General features: G+C 43.0%; 1 protein-coding gene across 3 annotated transcripts in view; it reads right to left on the bottom strand.

The window, feature by feature from the left end:
- The window catches only part of NALCN (sodium leak channel, non-selective), a 948399-nt gene that overhangs the window by 450670 nt on the left and 476533 nt on the right, over positions 1–21196 (bottom strand). For all 3 annotated transcript variants that reach the window (XM_073614438.1, XM_073614437.1, XM_073614436.1), the window contains one exon: positions 5044–5130. In XM_073614438.1, coding sequence (XP_073470539.1) covers positions 5044–5130 — 87 coding nt within the window. The remainder of the gene's footprint in view (positions 1–5043; positions 5131–21196) is intronic.

Genomic DNA, 21196 nt, shown 5'->3' with positions numbered 1-21196 from the left:
ATCATGTTGGAATACTGCCCGGCAATCCAGTCCCTGAAGGGAGAGGATCGTGCTCTCCTTCAGTATGTCACAGTACATGTTGGCATTCATGGTTCCCTCAATGAACTGAAGCTCCCCAGTGCCGGCAGCACTCATGCAGCCCCAGACCATGACACTCCCACCACCATGTTTGACTGTAGGCAAGACACACTTGACTTTGTACTCCTCACTTGGTTGCCACCACACACGCTTGACACCATTTGAACCAAATACGTTTATATTGGCTTCATCAGACCACAGGACATGGTTCTAGTAATCCATGTCCTTAGTCTACTTGTCTTCAGCAAACTGTTTGCAGGCTTTCTTGTGCATCATCTTTAGAAGAGGCTTCCTTCTGGGACGACCGCCATGCAGACCAATTTGATGCCATGTGCGGCGCTTGGTCTGAACACTGACAGGCTGACCCCCCACCCCTTCAACCTCTGCAGCAATGCTGGCAGCACTCATATGTCCCAAAGAAAACCTCTGGATATGACGCTAAGCATGTGCATGCAACTTCTTTGGTCGAACATAGTGAGGCATGTTCTGAGTGGAAACTGTCCCTCTGTATTGTCTTGTCCACCGTGCTGCAGCTTAATTTCAGGGTCTTGGCAATCTTCTTATAGCTGAAGCCATCTTTATGAAGAGCAACAATTCTTTTTTTCAGGTCCTCAGAGAGTTTTTTGCCATGAGGTGCCATGTTGAACTTCCAGTGACCAGTATGAGATAGTGAGAGTGATAACACCAAATTTAACACACCTGCTCCCTATTCACACCATAGACCTTGTAACACTAACGAGTCGCATGACACCGGGGAGGGAAAATTACATTGTAGCAAAGTGTAATTTCTTTAGTGTTGTCACATGTTCTGTGTGAATGGGGCAAAAACAGATGTAAATAGACAATATCCTGTGAAGCCTGAATGTAAATAATTGATTTTAAATGTAAAATATTGCATTTGTCCTCTAGATGGCGCAAAGTATTATAATAACTTTCTGTAGAACTTTGCTCTGTCTATTGACTAAATGCAATATTTTTTTTTTTAAATCAACCACAGGATAAAGCTTATTTACAATCCTTTTTTTTGTCCCATTCACTGGGCAAATCTCTATGTGGTTTTTTTAATTAACTCCTTAGTATTAACAACTAAATCAAACAAAATCGTACAAAATCATCCTGCAAAATACCTCGGGAAAATGACATGAAATGCAAAAGATATTATTTTAATTGGTTGGCATTAACTTTCATATGCTAGACTATGCTGTCACCCTCTACCTTAACTCATATAATATTTACTATATGTAACTTTTCAGCTGTCATTTTTTTCGTAACAAATGGACCAAAATAATTAACTTTGAATTATAAATGTTGTCTGTTCTCTGTTTTAGTTTTTAGTCAAGATAATCAGTTATTTTTTTAACACTTTATATCTACCATCTTATATTTTTTAAGATGTTTTATATAGCACAGGTGTCTATTCTTACATTTTAAAATACAGATGTTCTGGTTTTAGATTTTCCTTTTTCTCCCCCCACCTTATTATTCTACTCATAATGCTTGTATTGAATATGTAATGAAGAGATTAAAAGATATTGTCATAAATCCAGTTTAGGGTATTTATTTTATGACTACATGGGCATTCAATACCACTTTAATCGTTGCTGTAATCGTAGCTTGTGAGAATAAAAAGTGGCTGTGGGTATAAAGAGAATGGCAGGAGTTTAAGACAAGCTCCCTGCATAAAAAATAGTCCCTAAGCTACACAATAAGTCAGACAGGCACAAGTCACTTTCATTATTTATTAAGGCAACTTACATCCACTTCTAAAAATGTCATAATTCTCATATGAGCAGGAAGAAAAGTCTGACTGTGCTGGCCTCCTATATCACACACTCCATGTTACTGTGATATTCGTGTCTGGCTATTCAGAACAGCATTTATTGCAGCAGGAGTCACTGTTACCGGCAGAAAAATCATTTTCTCAATACATATAATTTTTATTGAGCATTTACCAGTTTCCTGGCAATAGACCTCATACTCTTATATAACCATCGTCCTATTAATGCACCCTTTCTGTTTTTATTAACTTGTGATCAAACTCACTTTTAGAACTTAACAGTGCAGGGAGCCATTTGAAAGCCATTACAAAGCTACATGCATTGAGATAAATTTTGCTTAATAGGAAATAAACTATTTTACCTTTTCTCTTCACATCACATTAGGAGGAGAATGGAGGAGAATTGTATTGTGAATCATAAGACTGTGTACTCAAGAACAAGCTCATAGAACAACAAGTTTTGACTTGCCTGTATTATATTATATTATATTATATTATATTATATTATATTATACCTGTATATGGTTAGCGTTCCAAGAAGTGAACACTGTTTATATATTTAAATCTAAAAGTAACTTTATGTTTTGGCATAATATCCTGTATTTAATTATGGGGCAAATTATAGCACACAATGAAGTTCCATTTAAATGAAATCAGGGCAAGTAATCCTTAAGAACTTGCACTTATCTCTGTTCCTTCTGCTCCTTGCTCTCCCTAGAGTCATCTGGCCAACAGGAGTGACATTGCAATGTTATGAAGATTCAAACAAGGAAGACGCCGCTCCAGGTGAGCAGTCACTACAGTTTGAATGCGCTGGGTGCAAGCCACGGCCTGCCACCGATGATCAATAGGAAGAAAAGAACAGCTGCACATCACAGGAACGTTCCAATGATTTTATTCCACAAAATAGCAATAAACAGCCAACAAAGACAGAGTGTCCAAACCCAGGATGTGACGTGTGTGTTTCATACTGACCTCAGTGCTTCTTCAAACCAGGTTTGAAGAAGCACTGAGGTCAGTGTGAAATGCACGCGTCACCTCCTGGGTTCAGACACTCTGTCTTTGTTGGCTGTTTATTGCTATTTTTTGGAATACAATCGTTGGAACGTTCTTGTGGTGGTTAACCGTTCTTTTCTTCCTATTGGAATGTTATGCCTCTGATAACTGCCTCTTTAAACTTGTTCAACAATGTAAATTGAACTTGTTAAGCTTTTTTTATAATGAATCTGTAATTGTGTTGTTATATTGCATACAACCTATGACAAACGTTAATGTCTGTCATCCATGCTATGAATGGTGAGGCCTATAGGCTGTATATAATATCTATTTCTGTCAAAAATAGCACATCATTATTTAAAAAAAAAATAGACTTGCATTCAAAAGGCACAATTTTACTCTTTATGCTAAAATCACATTCATGTAAAGGTTTCAAGTTATATGTGACATAAAGGGAAAGTATGAACTGAATTTATTTTTCTACTCTTTATTTATTACAAGTACTTGTATAATACTGACAATGCATGCAATGCTTTACATATACCGTATTTATCGGCGTATAACACATGCCGGCGTATAACACGCACCCCAAGTATAGGAGGGAATTTTAAGGAAAAAAACTTAAGGAAAAAAACTTACATTTAAATGCCCATCAATGCAGCCTTATTAATGTCCATCTGCAGCCTTGTCAGTGTCCATCTGCATGCTTGTCCAGTGTCATTTGCAGCCTTGACAGTGTCATTTGCAGCCTTATCAGTGTCCACCTGCAGCCTTGCAGCCTTGTCAGTGTCCATCTGCAGCCTTGCAGTCTTGTCAGTGTCCATCTGCAGCCTTGTAGCCTTGTCAGTGTCCATCTGCAGCCTTGCCCAGGCTGCAGTTAAACTGCAGTGACTTATCAGTGTCATTGCATTTTGAAATTGGCGCCGCTGGCCCTGAGATACACAGAGCCAGCTCTTCTTGGCTCTTCTCGGCTCCTCTCGTAGTCCCGCCCAGACTGGGCGTGACTGTGAGCGGAGCCGAGCGCCGGCCATATACATACATAGCCGAGTGTACTCGGCTAGGTTCGGCTAGCTCCGCTCACAGTCACACCCAGTCCCTGTGTTATGTCGATCATAGGGCGGGACTGGGCGTGACTGTGAGAGGAACTAGCTGAGCCTAGCCGAGTACACTCGGCTATGTATGTATATCGGCGGCCAGCTCGCTCCGTTCACAAACGGGATCGGCATATAACACGCCCCCGCGATTTTCCCGTGATTTTAAGGGGGAAAATGTGCGTGTTATATGCCGATAAATACGGTATATTTTACATTCACATCATTCTCTGCCCTCAAGGAAGCCCACATAGGCACAGATAGAACATATGAACTCAAGGCAGGTTGTGCCGTGGTTGGGATTCCAATTTGGCGCATTAATTTGGCATTACGGTATACATTTGTAATTCTATGTTTTTATAGTCCATTATCAGTAATAACCCGATAAAGCTTAATGGGGAAGAACATTTAAGAAAGTGTACTTTGAAGAGAAGGTTGCACTCGCTAATCATTAGTACTATCAATTCTCTGGACTGGATAAATCTGTATTTTAAGTTAAAAACTACTGGTACATTATATTCCAGGTTAGGAAATGTTATTAACTCCTTAATTGTATTGGCAACACACAAAAACAAAGTATAAAAAAAAAAACAGCAAATCAGCCATTCAATACTGCACAAAATCATTTGTTCAATTGTTTGAACAGAAGAGATGAACAGATTTCTAAAAACTTCACTTTGTCATCCGTCTGCACAGTCCACTAATGCAATTTTTTTTGCTGGGTTGAATCTGCCTTCTGTTTAATTTTTTCAGTCATGGTTACAAACCCATGATGACTCAAATGGATAGTGATTTAGTCATACTTCAGAGTAAAGCTAGCCCAAGAGATAAGGGGATCCTGTACAGGCGAACAAATCTTTGAATCTTTTTTTCACTTAGCTATAATGTGGTGATGGGTATACACAACTCTTGTTCCTCATCTATGATCTATTATTCTGTTCCAGGGATGAACATTCACCATGTACGAATTTTTAGAGCATTTAAGCTATACACAAAATGAACGTGTCCTCTGAATTGCATATTAAAACAAGAGAAACTGTTTGGCTTCTAAAAACCAAAGAATACGTCAAACATTATATAATAATTATAATCCCAGGTTACCTGCAGACATGCTGGAGCCCTTCCCTGGGGTTTATTCACGTCAACTGCAACCAGTTGCCATCCACCAGCTGCATCTTCGTGGAACATCTTGCAAGAAAAACATAGTCTGGCATAAATGCATATGTATGGTCTATACATTGAAAATAATAATTTTATATACTTTGAATAGATGATGCACTTTACAAAAGTAGATTTTACAGCAGCATTTTTCCTTTCATTAGGTTTGTCTAATTCAATTGTAACAGAGAAGTTTATAGCTTCACTTTCCCCTGTGGGGTCAACCAGCTTTGCCAATGTCTAGCAGAACAGCTTAAGCTTCAAAAAGTATGGCACTATTTTCTAAGCCCAAAATTGCTTTGTAGCAAAATCCCACATTCTGTACCTTACCTAGTTATTTGAACTTGCATAGTTAGTATCCCAACCCATCCATTGTCTATCCAGTGCTAGAACTCTCACTGAGATTAAAAAAAACTGTTAGCTGGCGGACAGCAAATAATGTAGAAATAATATTAGGAAAATCACAGGGTAAAAGTGATATCTGCATTTTTAAGTAATGTGTGTTTGGCTTGAATAAAGGTTTAACTCTGAACAGGGCTAGATTTCCCTGGAGCTTGTAGGCACAAAATCTTTAATGTTCTAAGAAACACCCCTCCAGTAGGATCAACACTTTTACACCAAGCATCTTGGTTTACTGGCTCTAACCTGGCCTTAAAATATTGAGACAATGTGTAAATAAGAAAATAAGTAATTCCTAAAGGTACAAGCCTACTCCGTCTAAAGGTAAACTCAACCATGGCTTATGTAATTTTTCTGTAAGCACTAATTAGCTCATCGCTACCACATGGTAATGTTACATGATAACAAGGCCAAAATTTCACACATTAAAGCTAACTAACTCTCTAACTAACTCTCATGAGCATCTGATTCCTCCTGTATTGAATTGTATTGCAAGTGTACTGTCTGCCCTCATGTTGTAAAACACTGCGCTATATAAATCCTGTATAACAACTCCCCAAGCGCCCCATAACAGATATACTGCTACAGGGCAGCTATTCTGTGCAGAATCATGTATACATACATGATTTTGCACTTCCGCCTAGAGGACACACGTGCCACTAGCGGGCCGCTTCTGCTGTGATTACTCACAGCAGAAGCCAATCTGTGGGTGCCAGGCCATTGATGTCCACTATCACCCAGAGATCATTGGGTAGAGACACAAGACAGAGCTCTACCTATGTAAACAAGGCAGAGATCTCTTCTGACAGGGGGAAAGTGATGGATTTTGTGTCCCTGTGCCAATGACAGTGCATATTTTTAGCATGGATCACTGTAATAGTGTGACTGTTTCCCACAAAGTGTCAAAAGTGTCAGTTAGTGTTTGACTGTCTGCTGCAATATCGCAGTCCCACTATAAGTCGCTGATCGCCGCCATTACTAGTGTAAAATAAATAAATAAAAATTCCAGTATATACAGTATAACATAGTTTGCAGATGCTATAACTTTTGCACAAAACAATCAATATACGCTTATTGAGATTTTTTTTTTTTTACCAAAAATATGTAGCAGAATACATATCAGCCTAGATTTATGAAGAAATTTGATTTTTTTTCTAAATTATATTGGATATGTTTTATAGCAGAAAGTAAAAAATAGGATTTTTTCGTCATACTCACCTGTAAAATCCTTTTCTTTGAGTACATCATGGGAAACGGAGACCCCTCCCCTCTTTTTTGAGGATTCAGTGCTTGCTACAAAACTCAAGTACTTCCTGTATGGGAGGGGTTATATAGGGGATCACTTCCTGTCTAAAGACCTTTAGTCTACCAGTGTCCATTCCCCTGGAGATGGAGTATAACCCAGCAGGTAATGAATATTAGCCTGACTCTGTGTCTACACTGGTAGACTAAAGGTCTTTAGACAGGAAGTGATCCCCTATATAACAGGAAGTACTTCAGTTTTGTAGCAAGCACTGAATCCTCAAAAAAGAGGGGAGGGATCTCCGTTTCCCATGATGTACTCAAAGAAAAGGATTTTACAGGTAAGTATGATGAAAAAATCCTATTTTTTTTTTCATATATCATGGGACACAGAGTCAGGCTAATATTCATTACCTGCTGGGTCATCCCAGAGCAATAGCCTTGAGGGGAGGCAGACACCCTGCCAAACAATAGCCATAAGAACTTATACGGCAGCCCGCAGTACACTGCGGCCGAAAGCTGAATCCTCGGCTGCTCGAACATCCATTTGATAACATTTTGTGAACGTATGCACTGAAGACCAGGTAGCAGTCTTACAAATCTGAGCCACAGATACCTGATGGTGAAAAGCCCAGGAGGTTCCTACACCCCTGATAGAATGAGCTTTCACCCTAAAGGGAGGAGCTCTACGTTTCAGACCGTAGGCATGAATGATCAATTGACGGACCCAATTGGCAATGGAAGCCTTGGAAACTGCCTGCCCCTTTTTGGGTTCTTTTGGAAAAACAAAAAAGGAGTCTGATCCTCGGACCTCCACAGATGTAGACAAATAAACCTTGGCTGCCTGTACAACGTCCAATGAATGTGGTCATCTCTCTTCCGCCAAGCGAGGCTGAGAAAAAAAAGAAGGCAAAATAATGCCCTGATTTAAATGAAAGTCCGACACCACTTTTGGCAAAAAGGATGGAACAGGTCGTAACACGACCCTGTCGTGGTGAAGGCTCAAGTATGGTTCCCTGCACGAAAGAGCCGCTAACTCCGACACCCTTCTAGCCGTGGTGATGGCCATCAGGAAGGCTAGCTTGTGTGACAAGTCTAATTGAATTTCTTGATAGGTTAAAATGGATGTTTCTGTAACACAGACAGCACCAAGTTCAAGTCCCAAGGACACATAGGTAACCTAATGGGAGGAAGCAAATGTGTCGCCCCTTGCATAAAGGTTCGGACTAACGAATGGGATGCTAAAGGCCTTTGGAAGAATACTGACAAGGCACAATCTGACCTCTCATTGTACTCAAAGCCAATCTGATTTCCACAGCTGACTGTAGAAAAGAGATAATTCTCCCAAACGTATTTCCGAGGATGCCATTTTCTGGCTTCACACCAAGCAATATAAGTCTTCCAGACCTTATGATAAACTTACCTAGTGACAGCTTTTATAGCATTTACTAGGGTAGACACTACTGGTCCCGAGTTGCCACGGTTCTTCAGCACCCTGGCTTCAATAGCCATGCCATCAAATTTAGAGACTGTAAATTGGGGTGGAATGATAGGACCTTGAGACAGTAGATCGGGGCGATGTGGAAGCGTCCATGGCCCGTCTATTGTCAGTCGCACAATCTCCGGGAACCAGGGCCTTCTGGGCGAGGCTGGTGCCACCAGAATGACTGGAACCCCCTCTATTCTAATCCTGTGCAACAAATGTGGAAGCAGAGGGATTGGAAGGAAAGCACAAACCAGGGAGTACTGTCTCCATGGAACTATAAGAGCATCTGCTCCGATTGCCAGAGGATCCCTTGTTCGGGACACAAATTGCTGCAACTTGTTGTTGAACCTGGATGCCAATAGGTTGACCTCTGGCTATTCCCAACGCTGGCAAATTTCCTGGGACATCCCTGGGTGTAGGGACCATTCCCCCAGGCAGATCTGCTGGCGGCTGAGATAATCTGCCTTCCAGTTCTCTACTCCCGGGATATGGACTGCCGATAGAATCGGCAAGTCCCTCTGCCAAGGCCAGTATGGGGTTCACCTCCTTCAGAGCTAAACAACTCCTGGTACCACCTTGGTGGTTTATATAGGCCACTGCAGTGGCATTGTTGGACTGAACCTTGATAGGGCAGTCCTGAAGCTCCACCGTTCAGGACCGTAGGGCCAGACGTACTGCCCGTAATCCCTGGACTTTGATGGGCAGGATCTGTTCTGTCCCTGACCATTTCCCCTGAGCTGTGAACCCTTCTAGGGTTGCTCCCCAGCCTGAGAGACTGGCATCTGTAGTTAGTACTTTCCAAGTTGCCGGGAGAAAGGATTTTCCCTTTCGCAGGTTCTGATCCTGCAACCACCAGTTTAGGCTTAAGCTTGCCCGAGGAGATAAGCACATTGGATAATCCAGGGCTTGTCCTCTTCTGTTCCAAGCCAACAAGATGTCTTGTTGTAAAGGCCTGGAATGGAACTGGGCATAGGGCACTGCCTCGAAGGAGGATACCATCCTACCTAGAGGACCCATACAGAGGCGAATGGAGGGTTGTCTGGTGCCCCTTAGCTGACGCACCTGAACCTTCAGGGCACAGATCCTTACAGGTGGCAAGAATACTCTTGCTAGAAACGTATCTAGGATCAGACCTAAATACTTTAGACTTTTAGCTAGTTTCAAGGCTGACTTTTCGGTATTTATGATCCAGCCTAAGCTTTCCAAATACCGCACTGTGCATATCATGCTCTGTTCTAGAGCCTGTAATGATTGATCTCTGAGTAGGAGGTCATCCAGATACCCAAGCACCAGGATCCCTTGGGCCCTTAAAAGACCCAGTACTGGTGCTAGGACCTTTGTGAACACCCCGGGAGCTGTAACAAGCCCGAAGGGTAGAGCCACAAACTGAAAATGACATTCCTCTACTGCAAACGTAGGAACCTCTGATGAGGCTGATAGATAGGTATGTGTAAGTACGCTTCCTTTATATCGATGGAGGCTAAAAAGTCTCCACTCTGGAGTGAGGTTACTACTGAGTGGACAGACTCTTAGGTCCAAAATGGGCTTTGTGTCCCTGTTTGGTTTCTGAACCGTAAACATGTTTGAGTAAAACCATGTGTCCCTTTCGGATACAGGGACCTCGACAATCACTTCTTGATGCACTAGATGATGTAGTGCCTGAAGCTTTTTGGAGGATCTTAAAAACCTCTGAGGGGGAACCCCCCGCAGCTCCAGCTTGTAACCACGAGATATAATTGAGGTGACCCACTCGTCCTGAATTATTGTTCTCCAAATGTCTGCAAAGTACAGCAGCCTTCCCCCCACTCGATGGAGTGGGGCGTCCCCTCAAAAGGAGGGATTGGTGCTGGGTTTAGAAGCATTTTGGACCCAGGGCTTCTTCTAGCCCTGGCCCTGCGGCTTGCCCCTGGCCCTAGCACTCTGTTGGCGGCGGAACCGTCTTGACGCTGAGACATTTGACATTTGAGGAAGCAGTCCCTGAGGTTTTAAAGGAGGGACGTCTGGTGCTTTTCTTCACAGGAAGTAGAAAACTCTTCCCTCTGGAAATCTTTTGGATATATTTGTCCAAATGATCACCAAATAAACTTTCGCCATGAAAAGGGAAACCTGCCAATGACTTTTTACAAGGAAGCTTGGCTGACCAGTTCTTAAGCCACAAAAGTCTGTGCATACAGTCAGGTCCATAAATATTGGGACATCAACACAACTCTAATCTTTTTGGCTCTATATGCCACCACAATTTGAAATGAAACAAACAAGGTATGCTTTAACTGCAGACTTTCAGCTTTAATTTGAGGGTATTTACATCCAAATCAGGTGAAGGAATTACAACAGTTTGTATATGTGCCTCCCACATAATCATGCCAGCAATCCTATGCTCTAACCCGGCTAGGGCCTAGGACAGTTCATCCTTGGCGATAAAGGGTGAAGCAGCAGCGTTGACTGTAGGCACAATACCAGGATCAGCGGCTTAGATTGCCCGGAAGCCCCTGGTCCTTCAGGGGATACAACACTAGGGATACGATTAGGTTTATCAGGAACTACTGAAGACATAGGTATGCCATTCTCTGTAGTGTTAGTCCCGCTCCTCTTTTTTGAAGACATTTACCAGCCACAAAAAGAGAGTACTTGGGTGTAGTATTAAAACACCTCAGAAGGGAGACCCTTTAATAGGGCTCACCAAGCCCCTATGTAACAATCCTGCTAAGCACCTTAAGCCTGCCAAGCCACACTTGGTGACTCATGTGACCCGGGTAAGGAGAAATGAACTGCTGTTCAGAGCCTGTTCTGTGTCCCACAGCTGCCTTCTGGAAGCACCGCATGCTTGGTCTACACAGCTTAAATAAGCTGGGTGTGCACCAGAATGTTCTGTGCATGCATGCACACGCACGTGTGCAGTCCTGGCTAGCTGGCGTGGCTGTATTTGCATATGACGTGAATCTTTGTGTGCCCAGATAAAGGCAACTCCGCATTTGCGGCGAAGCCGCGTGCTTCATGGCCGCCAAACAAACAAACTGCTAAGTCCAGCGGTGCTTTTGTGAATGTACGTGCACCATGGCCGCCAAACAGATAACTGCTAAGCACAGGGACATTCTTGCGAATGCATGTGCGCCATGGTGAACCAAGGTGAAATGGCGCACCATCATGTGCCATCATACAGGAAAAAAACAGCCAGACACAAGCAAAAAAGGTACACTTTGCAAACACCTACAGCTAGCCCAAAACTCCCCCCTATGGTCACCACACGCAGGTGTCCAGCCTCTAGCTAGCTTGACCGATTGTTACAATCACTGGGACACCCCACAATAATAAGTAAAGGGGTTTCACTTACCCGTCCAGGCGCAGGGCAGCTTAGAAACTAAGAGCCCAAACTTCACCCATCATGGTGGGTTCCTGTAACTTGAGGACTTTGAAGGACTGGGTACCCTTTTCATGTTTAGGGTCCACTCCCTTGGACCTGTACAGCACTGAGCACTGTGGTGTCCAAGATTCCACTTCGCAGGGTCCAGCACCCGGAGGCCGCATTACAGGCGCAGGACCTTAAGTCTTTGAGAGGCTTAGGTAGCATTTATCTAAGCATATAAAGCCTGTTTAAAATGGATCCGATCGGTCAATCCCTTGATTCATTTAAGAAACGTTTGTGGGACTAGAAATCTGGAGCTCAGAGAGCTCAAACAAACTGTGCCATCCATCTTGCAGACACTGGTAAAAAAAACTGAAGTTCTTCCTGTATGGGAGGGGTTATATACGGGATCACTTCCTGTCTAAAGAACTTTTGTTCTACCAGTGTCCATTCACCTGGAGATGGAGTATAACCCAGTAGATAATGAATATTAGCCTGACTCTATGTCCCATGATGTATGAAAAAGAAAATATAGGTTTTTTTTTTTTTTAATTGTTGGTCTTTTTTTGTTCATAGTGCAAAAAATAAAAAAAAATGTAGTGGTGATCAAATACCACCAAAAGAAAGCTCTATTTGTGGGAAAAAATTACACCAATTTTATTTGGGTACAGGCCTGGTCATGAAGGGGGGTAAATCTTCTGGATAATAATAATAATAATAACAACAATAATAACTAATTCTCTGGTTATTCTCCACTCATGCTTTATCCTACCAAGATTCACAGAAGTTTGTTTTGCTGGCATTAACATGGTTGTAAGCTTTACAATAAATCAGATGTGTGAGGCTAAACTAAATTGACACATACAACCACGAGGGACCATGTTTCAGATCATTTGACCTTAAGCAAATGTCTTGCTGAGCAAAATCTGACATGTTGCAAAAAGCATTTTGCCCACTGTGTGTCTTGAAAAGATCTTTTAAATTTTCCTTCAAAGCTACCCTGGGGCATGAGCTGGAACATGGAGCTGCCTTCCCTGACTGCTATGTGTCCCGAGGTTTAGGTATTGAAATTCAACACAAGAAAACCCTTCCTAGACAAGGAGAAACAACACGACAGTTTATCTACAAAAGGTGACATTATTATTATTATCATTACTATACAAATACCTTTTTCATTGTAACTGACCAAAAAAAATGCATCTTCTGCAGTTTTTTGAAAAAAAGATTGTCAGTAATGAAAAACAAAATACAAGTGAATAAAATGATATCAGACATAACAGAGACTTTCAGTACTCTAATCTACTCCTAATCTTTCTCTTTGGGTCTGATGTATGACACCATTACAGGAAAGAACTGTAGGGACTGTATAAAAGGAGCCTGTAAGGACAGAAATATGGGATCTGACATAAATTAGGTGATCAGAGGTGGATGTCCACTGACATCTGCCTCCCCATAGAGGACAATGGGTGGCCCGATCGGATCCGCCTGAAAAACAGATTGGCGGACCCAGTCGGTCTGATCGTGTGAAAGAGGCCTTAAGCTTAGTTAAAAAAAGGTAAATAATAAATATTTCTGAGTTACACCTACACAAGTTTCTAAATTAAAAGATTTTTACATAAGCCTAGTCATACCTGGTATTTTTTAATTGTCTGAGACAGTTTATACACTTCATTTTATATTATCACTTAAAGTAACTGTCAGAAAAAAAAGGATTTTTGACTCGCCTGTAAAATCCACACACAGAGCATAGTCCAAGATAACTCACCTCCCACTCACAGTAATCCTCAGTTTTTTAGAAAGCAACGAAGGATTAACTGAAGAAAAGGAGAAGGTCCTGTGCCCTGTACTGTACCCCAAGAAAGGGATTTTACAGGTAAGTAAACAAACTTTTCTCCAGATCATACAGTAAAGGACACTGTGCAGTAGACAGCTGCTTGTAACACCTTTTAGCTGAAGCTGTTATCAGCAGAGGCTTAAACATCCACTTGGTAAAATTTTGCAAGCATGTGAACAGGGGACCATTTGACAGCCTTACAAACCTGTGAAACAGATACTTGATGCTGAAACACACAAGAAACTCCCACAAGTCTAGTGGAGTGCACCTTAAAAGGAAAGGGAGGAACCTTATACTATAGGGCAGGGATATGCAATTAGTGGACCTCCAGCTGTTGCAAAACTACAAGTCCCATCATGCCTCTGCCTCTGGGTGTCATGCCTGTGGCTGTCAAAGTCTTGCTATGCCTCATGGGACTTGTAGTTCTGCAACAGCTGGAGGTCCGCTAATTGCATATCCCTGCTCTAGGGAATAGGCTTAAACAATGACCTGTCAAATCTAGCAATGGTGGACAAGAAGCAGGATACCCTCTCCGACAGCCTTTGAGAAGTACATAGAGATAATCCATAAGTCTAAGGAGACCATAGCTGACAGGTAAACATGTACAACATAAACTACATTCAAACAGTGAAGAGAAACCTCTCAATGGTGTTTAGAAGCTAGACAGAAAAATGGCAGAACAATGTCTGATTAAGGTAAAAGGAAGAGACCACTTTGGGAAAAAAAGAAACCCTAGGTCTCAGGACAACCTTATATTCGTGAAACACCAGTTAGGGTTCCTTACAAGATAATGCCACCATTTCCAATACACACCGAGCATAACTGATGGAAATAAGAAGAACCTTATGAGTTTAGAATTTTTCCAAATACGTTCAAAGTGAGGCTTCTGAAGATCCATAAGCATTAGATTGAAATCCCATGTGTAGCAATGTCCCAGGCCTCCTTCGGTCTAATGAGAACCTCCAGAGCCAGAGATAGCTGACATCCTTCTGAATATGGTGGGTTGTGAGGCATAGTGGGTACAAGGTAGTTAAAGTTATTGGGTGCTAGACACATTTTGAATCAAAAAAGATTTTCATTTCTCTTAATAGAATTTTTGGGAGAGAGGGTTAGGGCCAGGCCACCCTTTTTTTTTTTTAAAGAGATTTTTATTCAGCAGATTGTTACATCTCATACATCAATCATTAGGTTGGGATACATCACATTAAGAACATCAGATTATCACTTTGTATGAATACCATCAACACTTGCTACTAGTAGCTCTCCTGAGCTCTGCTAGACTCTCCTTTCATCTTTTTTTATTTTTTTTTATTTTAATAAAGAATTAAAAAATAGTAATAAAGTAATTATGATGTCTGAACTGTCGACATCAACCATAGAAACATATTTTCAACTAGAGAGACCAATGTGTTCCCTTCCCACCCCTCCCCTCCCCCCTTCAGATTTTATCTGTCCAGAATATTGTTGTATGCATCCTTTCAACTATCCCATTTACTGTACATTTTCATGTTCTGCCTACGTTCGTCTGTCTCCCTCTCCCTCCCCCCCCTCAACCGCTAAGGTGTTTTTAGAGTCAATCCACCTAAACCATACCTTCCTAAACTTCTTAGGGGCCCCCGTGCCTCATATGTCATTTTATACATGGGTACGTCTGCATTTAATGATTTTTTCCACATTCACAACGTGAGTTGTTCATCATAAATCCATCTTCGGGCGATCAACTTTCGCATTCCGAAGTACAGAAATCTGAGAAACAGCTTTGTATTCAGATTAAGCTCTTTTTGTCGAAGACACCCAACAGACACCTTATGGGAGAACATATATTCGGAAGGTCAAAATGGTCAGATATGAACTCGGTCACCTGGGACCATAATGGCCTTATTTTAGGACAATCCCATATCATGTGGAAAAAAGTTCCCTCACCTCCCCTGCATTTATGGCACTCTGCAGTGTCTTTTTTATGCATTTTAAATAACCTAGTTGGAGTGTAGTACACCTGATGTAAATATCGAAGCTGTATCATTCTATCTGTGGAGGAGATAACCGAAACAAGGAATGTATCATGCACCTCCTGCCACAGTTCTTCAGTCAATTCTGGTATAATCGCTGTCCATCTAGTTTTAATCTTATCAGTCAGATCAGGGCCTCCCAGTCCTATCTCCCTATAGTATCTGGATATATGCTTAGTTGGTTCTGGGTCAATCAGAACCTTTTCCAAATTCGTATTTTGCACTTTCACCTCCCCCCTCCCGAACTGAGCTGTCGCTACATGCTGCAGTTGGGCATATCGGAAGTACCAAGTTCCAGGCACGCCAAACTGTTCCCGCAGTTGTGCAAAAGAAATCAACTTACCATCCTGGTATATATGGTGAAGATATTTTATCCCATATTTGGCCCACCTATATCCATCTTCAATTTTGCAAACTTCTCTTAGAGATTTATTACACCACAAAGGACAATTGGGTGACATCCATAACGGGTCATCCCTCATCCTCTGCGCACATAGGTGAAACATCTTTCCTGGTAGCGCCATAACAGACCCCACCGTCCTCCCCGGTATCTCCTTTCTAAACATCATATTTAACAGTGTTTCCTGGGATGTGGTCACCGCCGCCTCCAGCAGGGTAGTGGCGTTAGGGATCTGGGGAAAGCATCGCCAATGTAGAAATACCAATTGAGATGCAAAAAAATAGGATCTCATATCTGGCATATCTAGACCCCCCTTGCCAGCGGTAGCTTCAGGACTGCCAAAGCTATTCTGGGGGCCTTGGATCCCCACAAGAATTCCACTACTATAGAGTCTATATCTCTGAACAGTTTCACCGAGACATACAAAGGTGAATTCGAGAGAATGTACAGTAACTTTGGAAGAAAGATCATTTTAAATAGCTTTATGCAACCCATCACTGTCAGCGGCATGTTCCGCCATCTCTGTACTCTCTCCCGAAGAGCCCCCATTACTGGTCTCAAATTGAGGTCCAAATATCTAGAAATGGGAAGTTGAACCACCACCCCCAGGTATCTAAATGACTGGGACAATTGGATAGGACAATCCACTGGGACCGTCAATGTACCATCAATGGGGAATAGGGATGATTTGGACCAATTAATTCGAAATCCAGAATAGTCTCCGAACTCCTGTATCAATTGAAAAGCCATGGACAACGAAGCTCCTGGATCTTGTAGATACAGAAGCATGTCATCCGCGTAAAGGGAGACTCAATCCCTCCCACCCTAAGTCCAGTCATGCGGGGATTATCCCTTAATTTTGTCGCCAGGGGCTCTATGGCCAGAGCAAACAAAAGAGGGGACAACGGGCATCCCTGTCTGGTCCCCCGGAGGACAGGGAAGGGTTCAGATATAATTCCATTTACTCTTACCCTTATTAATGGTTCTGTGTACAACAGCTTCACCCACGATATAAAAGTAGGTCCAAATCCCATTATCTCCAGAAGACCAAACAGGTAATCCCACTCCACTGAATCAAAGGCCTTCCTGGTGTCCAAAGAGGCCACCACTCTCTGCCCTGAATTGTCATGCTCAGTTTGCAGGTTAACAAAGAGCCTCCTGATATTCATTTGTGCACATCGCCCTTTTATAAAGCCAGTCTGGTCCGGATTAACACGTTTCAGAATTACCGATTGTAGTCTCCCTGCTAGAACTTTCGCAAGAATTTTGGTGTCGACATTCATCAACGAGATAGGTCTATAGGATTCACATTCTTTGGGATCCTTTCACCCTTTATGTATTAAGACCACAAGAGCCTCTCTCATAGAGGAGGGAAGTCTTCCCTCCCACCTAGCAGCTGTGAACACACGCATGAGTCGGGGTGCCAGTCCACCACTGAAGGTAGTATACCACTCCTAGGCATACCATCCAGGCCCGGAGATTTCCTAGGAGCAAAGGAAGATATTGCTCCCTCCACCTCCTCCACGGTGATATCTGCTTTTAGGGTATTACAGTCCTCGCTCGTCAATCGAGGGAGGTCAATATCATCCATATAATTTTTTAAGGTACTTCCCCCCAGGAGGAACGCATGATTTGTAAAGTTCTTTATAGAAGTGGGTAAACGCCCGTAGCATGCCCTCAGAATCACTCACCTCAACTCCATTCTGGTCATAGATACTCGTTATACAAGTGGGCGCATAGTCCGGCTTTGCCAAGTACGCTAACAGTCTACCATTTTTGTCACCGAACTCAAAAATGCGTCTACACTGCGCAAGTCTAAACTTAGTAGTCTGATCCGTCAAAACCTCCCGATATGCCCGCATCCTATCCTGGAGAGTCCGTAGACCTTCCTTAGTTGGTCATCTAACATACTCTGCTTCCGCCAGAGATACTTCCTGTTCCCTGTCATGTATTGAGGAGGTCAACTGTTTCTTGAATCCACTCACCTCCGCCATAAATACCCCTCTCACTGTAGCTTTAAATGCCTCCCACTTAATGAGATCAGATCCAGTGTCCTGGTTTTCCTTCCAGAACAGCTGGATAGCCTCTGTACATTTGATTTTAACATATTCTTCCTGCAACCAGTTAGCCTCCATCCGCCAGTGTTGTATTCCTTGCCTCTGTCCTAATGTGATATCTAATAATATAGGTGAATGATCCGAGTGCACTCTGGGTAGGTACCTCGTCTCGCCCACCATTTGCAGTCCCTCAAATTCAACCAACACAGTGTCTATTCTGGACAGCGCCTTATGCGTCTCGGAGTAACAGGAGTATTCCCTATTGTACGGATGTCTAACACGCCATGCATCACAGAAACCATTAGCCAACAGCCACCCTGCCAGTGGCGCCGGGATCCCCGGTGGCGCATCCAACCTATCCAGTGTCGGATCCGCCACTGCATTTAGGTCTCCTAAGATGAAAATCCTCCGCTCCGCTATCTCATAGACCGCGCGTAGCATGTCATTCAAATGAGACAAGGAGAAGGGAGGCGGTACATACAAATTCACAAAAGTCAGAAATCGATTATGGACTTTTATCACTAGAACAACATATCTACCCTTTATATCAGTTTTTATCGCATGAATGCAAATGGGTAAAGATTTTGCCACTAAATTGGGGACTCCCCTAGCAGATGAGGAGTAGCTGGAGTGGTACGGCCCCCCCCCAATATGAGCCCTTTTCAGAGATAGAGAGTCCTGGAGCCCTGCAGGTGTGTCTCCTGCAACAAAATCAAATGTGGCTTATACTTTTTTAGATAATCAAACACCAACAATCTTTTAAATTTAGAATTAAGGCCTCAGACGTTCCAAGACACCACTCTAAGGTTTACAGCCATATTGAACATATATGAGGACTTTCCCCCTCCAACAATGGGACAGGATACCTTTCAGGGCTCCACCACTCCCCCCCACCTCCACAGAGCACCAGCACAGAAGGCAGACAACACACATTGTATACATACTGGTAAAAGAGAGCATACAGAAAATATATTGACATTTGTCCCAGATTCTTTCTACCCCTCTTGACTCCCTCCCCCCACCCCAACTTGCCAGGCACTTCATTCCCCAAACCTCAGCCCAAAAAATGGGTATAACAGATGTGAGATTCAAAAAAATCCCACAGGCTCAGCACTGCGAGGAGCAAGTTCAACCGTGCATAAGAAAGTTCAACCAAAAGAGAAGAAAATAAAACCAAAAAAAAAAAACCCAAAAAAACAACAGTCAAAGAGGTGGGAAACAAACCCTCCTTTTTTTCTGCCTCCCTCCCTCCGTCCTATTCTTCTCTTCAAGAAAAAAATAAAAAACACCAAAAAAAAGACCGTGAGGAGAACCGTCTGCAGATTCCTCAATTTTATAAGAAAGTCTGAGCGAATAAAACCAAAAAGATCAATCATAGATCATCAAAAAAAACAAAACAACAGATTGTAGCCCTCTGGACTGCCAGGTAGATAAGGCCAGATCTCATGTCTCTAGTCTGTATATCCTGGGATCATGAAAATTATTCAGGTAGAAAAAAGGCAGTAAAAATGTGGCTCAGTGATATCCAAAACTCCCTCTGTCACAGCCATCATCTTCCAGGACCCGGATTATGTAGTGTAGAAGTGGTTATGGAGGTCTCGGGGAGATCCCTCCCCTTGGGCGCCCCCTAGCATCCAGCCATTCAGAAGCCTCCGTGGGTGTGGTAAAAAAATGCACCTTGCCATTATCCACAATGCGCAATTTTGCTGGGTATAGCATGCTGTAGATCAAGTTCAAGTCTCTAAGCCATTGAAGTACAGTTAAATCACACTTGTTTAATAATAAAAGTAAAAAGAACAAACGTAGTCAAAACCAAAGTTCAGTAACCAGAATGGATTGTCAGCCAAGCCAGAAGTCAGGGATCAATGTAGTGAAACAGCAAGCAGGATCTGGAGCCAGAAGGGATGTCAGCAAAGCAAGTCTTGAACAGGATCGCAGGAGATAGTTTCTGTGATGTTGACCAAGGTGAACTCAGAGATCCACTGGGCTGAACGGCTTAAGTAGGCAGGACTGATGAGCAGGATATCATCAACAGCTGAATAACTGTGGAGTGATAGGAGCTGGCAATTAGCCGACAGCTGAGCGGCCAGCTCTAAGAAGGAAGGGCTGAGCCCAGCCCTGACAGTACCCCCTTCTCAATGAACCCTCCCCCTCGGAGGACCACCAGGCTTGAGGGGAAAATGTCTATGGAAATCACAGAGGAGGACAGGGGCATGTACGTCCGAGGATGAGACCCAAGAGCGTTCCTCTGGACCGTACCCTTTCCAATGCACCAGGTACTGTATGCACCCATGGAACCTATGGGAGTCAACAATGGACTATACTTGATACTCCTCATGGTTCTCAACCTGTACAGGGTGAGGATGTGGCACCGAGGTGGTAAAGCGGTTTCAGACCAAAGGTTTTAATAAGGAGACATGAAATACATTCAAAATACGCATATTAGAAGGAAGTTCTAATGTGTAAGCCACAGGGTTAATCCTGCGAAGAATATGGAAAGGCCAAATAAACTGAGGTGCGAACTTCAGTGAGGGAACACAAAGTCAGAGGTTGCGAGATGACAGCCAGACCCTGTCCCCAACCTGGTAGGAAGGAGCAGGTAGGCGTCTGCGATCAGCATGGAGTCTGTACCTATCATTAACATGTCGCAAAGCCTCCTGGACTTGTGCCCAAGTGGAACGAAGACCACGGAAGTGCTCCTCTAACACAGAAATACTCTGCGGAACAAATGACCCAGGCAACATGGAAGGTTGGAAACCATAATTCATCATAAATGGGGACAATAGGGACAATTCAAGGCGCTGTTGTGAGCAAACTTTGCCCAGGGTAATAGGTCTGACCAGTTGGTATGATGGTCAGAAATATAGCAACGTAGGAATTGCGCCAAGGTCTGACACCCGACAGGTGGGTCCAGGGCCTCTCTCCATTGGGTATGGGTTGTAGGAGGCCCACTGGAAGGTGTTGTGGAGTCTTACTCTGAGCACACATGGAACAGGCAGCCATGAAGGCAGTTACATCAGTTCATAGACTAGGCCACCAGAATTGTTGGGAAATGGCCCAAAAGAGTTGATTCTTCGCAAGGTGGCCAGCAGCCTTGGTAGAATGGTAAGTCTGGAGCATGGCAGTACGGAGACTCTCTGGGACAAAGCAGCAGTCACAAGGTTTCTCAGGAGGAGCATGGACCTGAGCAGCAAGAATTTTGTCACCCAAAGGAGAAGAGAGACTGGTGCGAACCGTATCCAGAATACGATAAGGAGGAATCACAGGAACTGGAACCGACTCCAACTTGGACGTGGAGGAAAATTGTCATGACAAGGTATCAGCCC

This window comes from Aquarana catesbeiana, linkage group LG02, assembly GCF_042186555.1.
Source record: "Aquarana catesbeiana isolate 2022-GZ linkage group LG02, ASM4218655v1, whole genome shotgun sequence".
Taxonomy (NCBI): Eukaryota; Metazoa; Chordata; class Amphibia; order Anura; family Ranidae; genus Aquarana; species Aquarana catesbeiana.
This window is presented reverse-complemented; position numbering and strand designations above follow the sequence as displayed.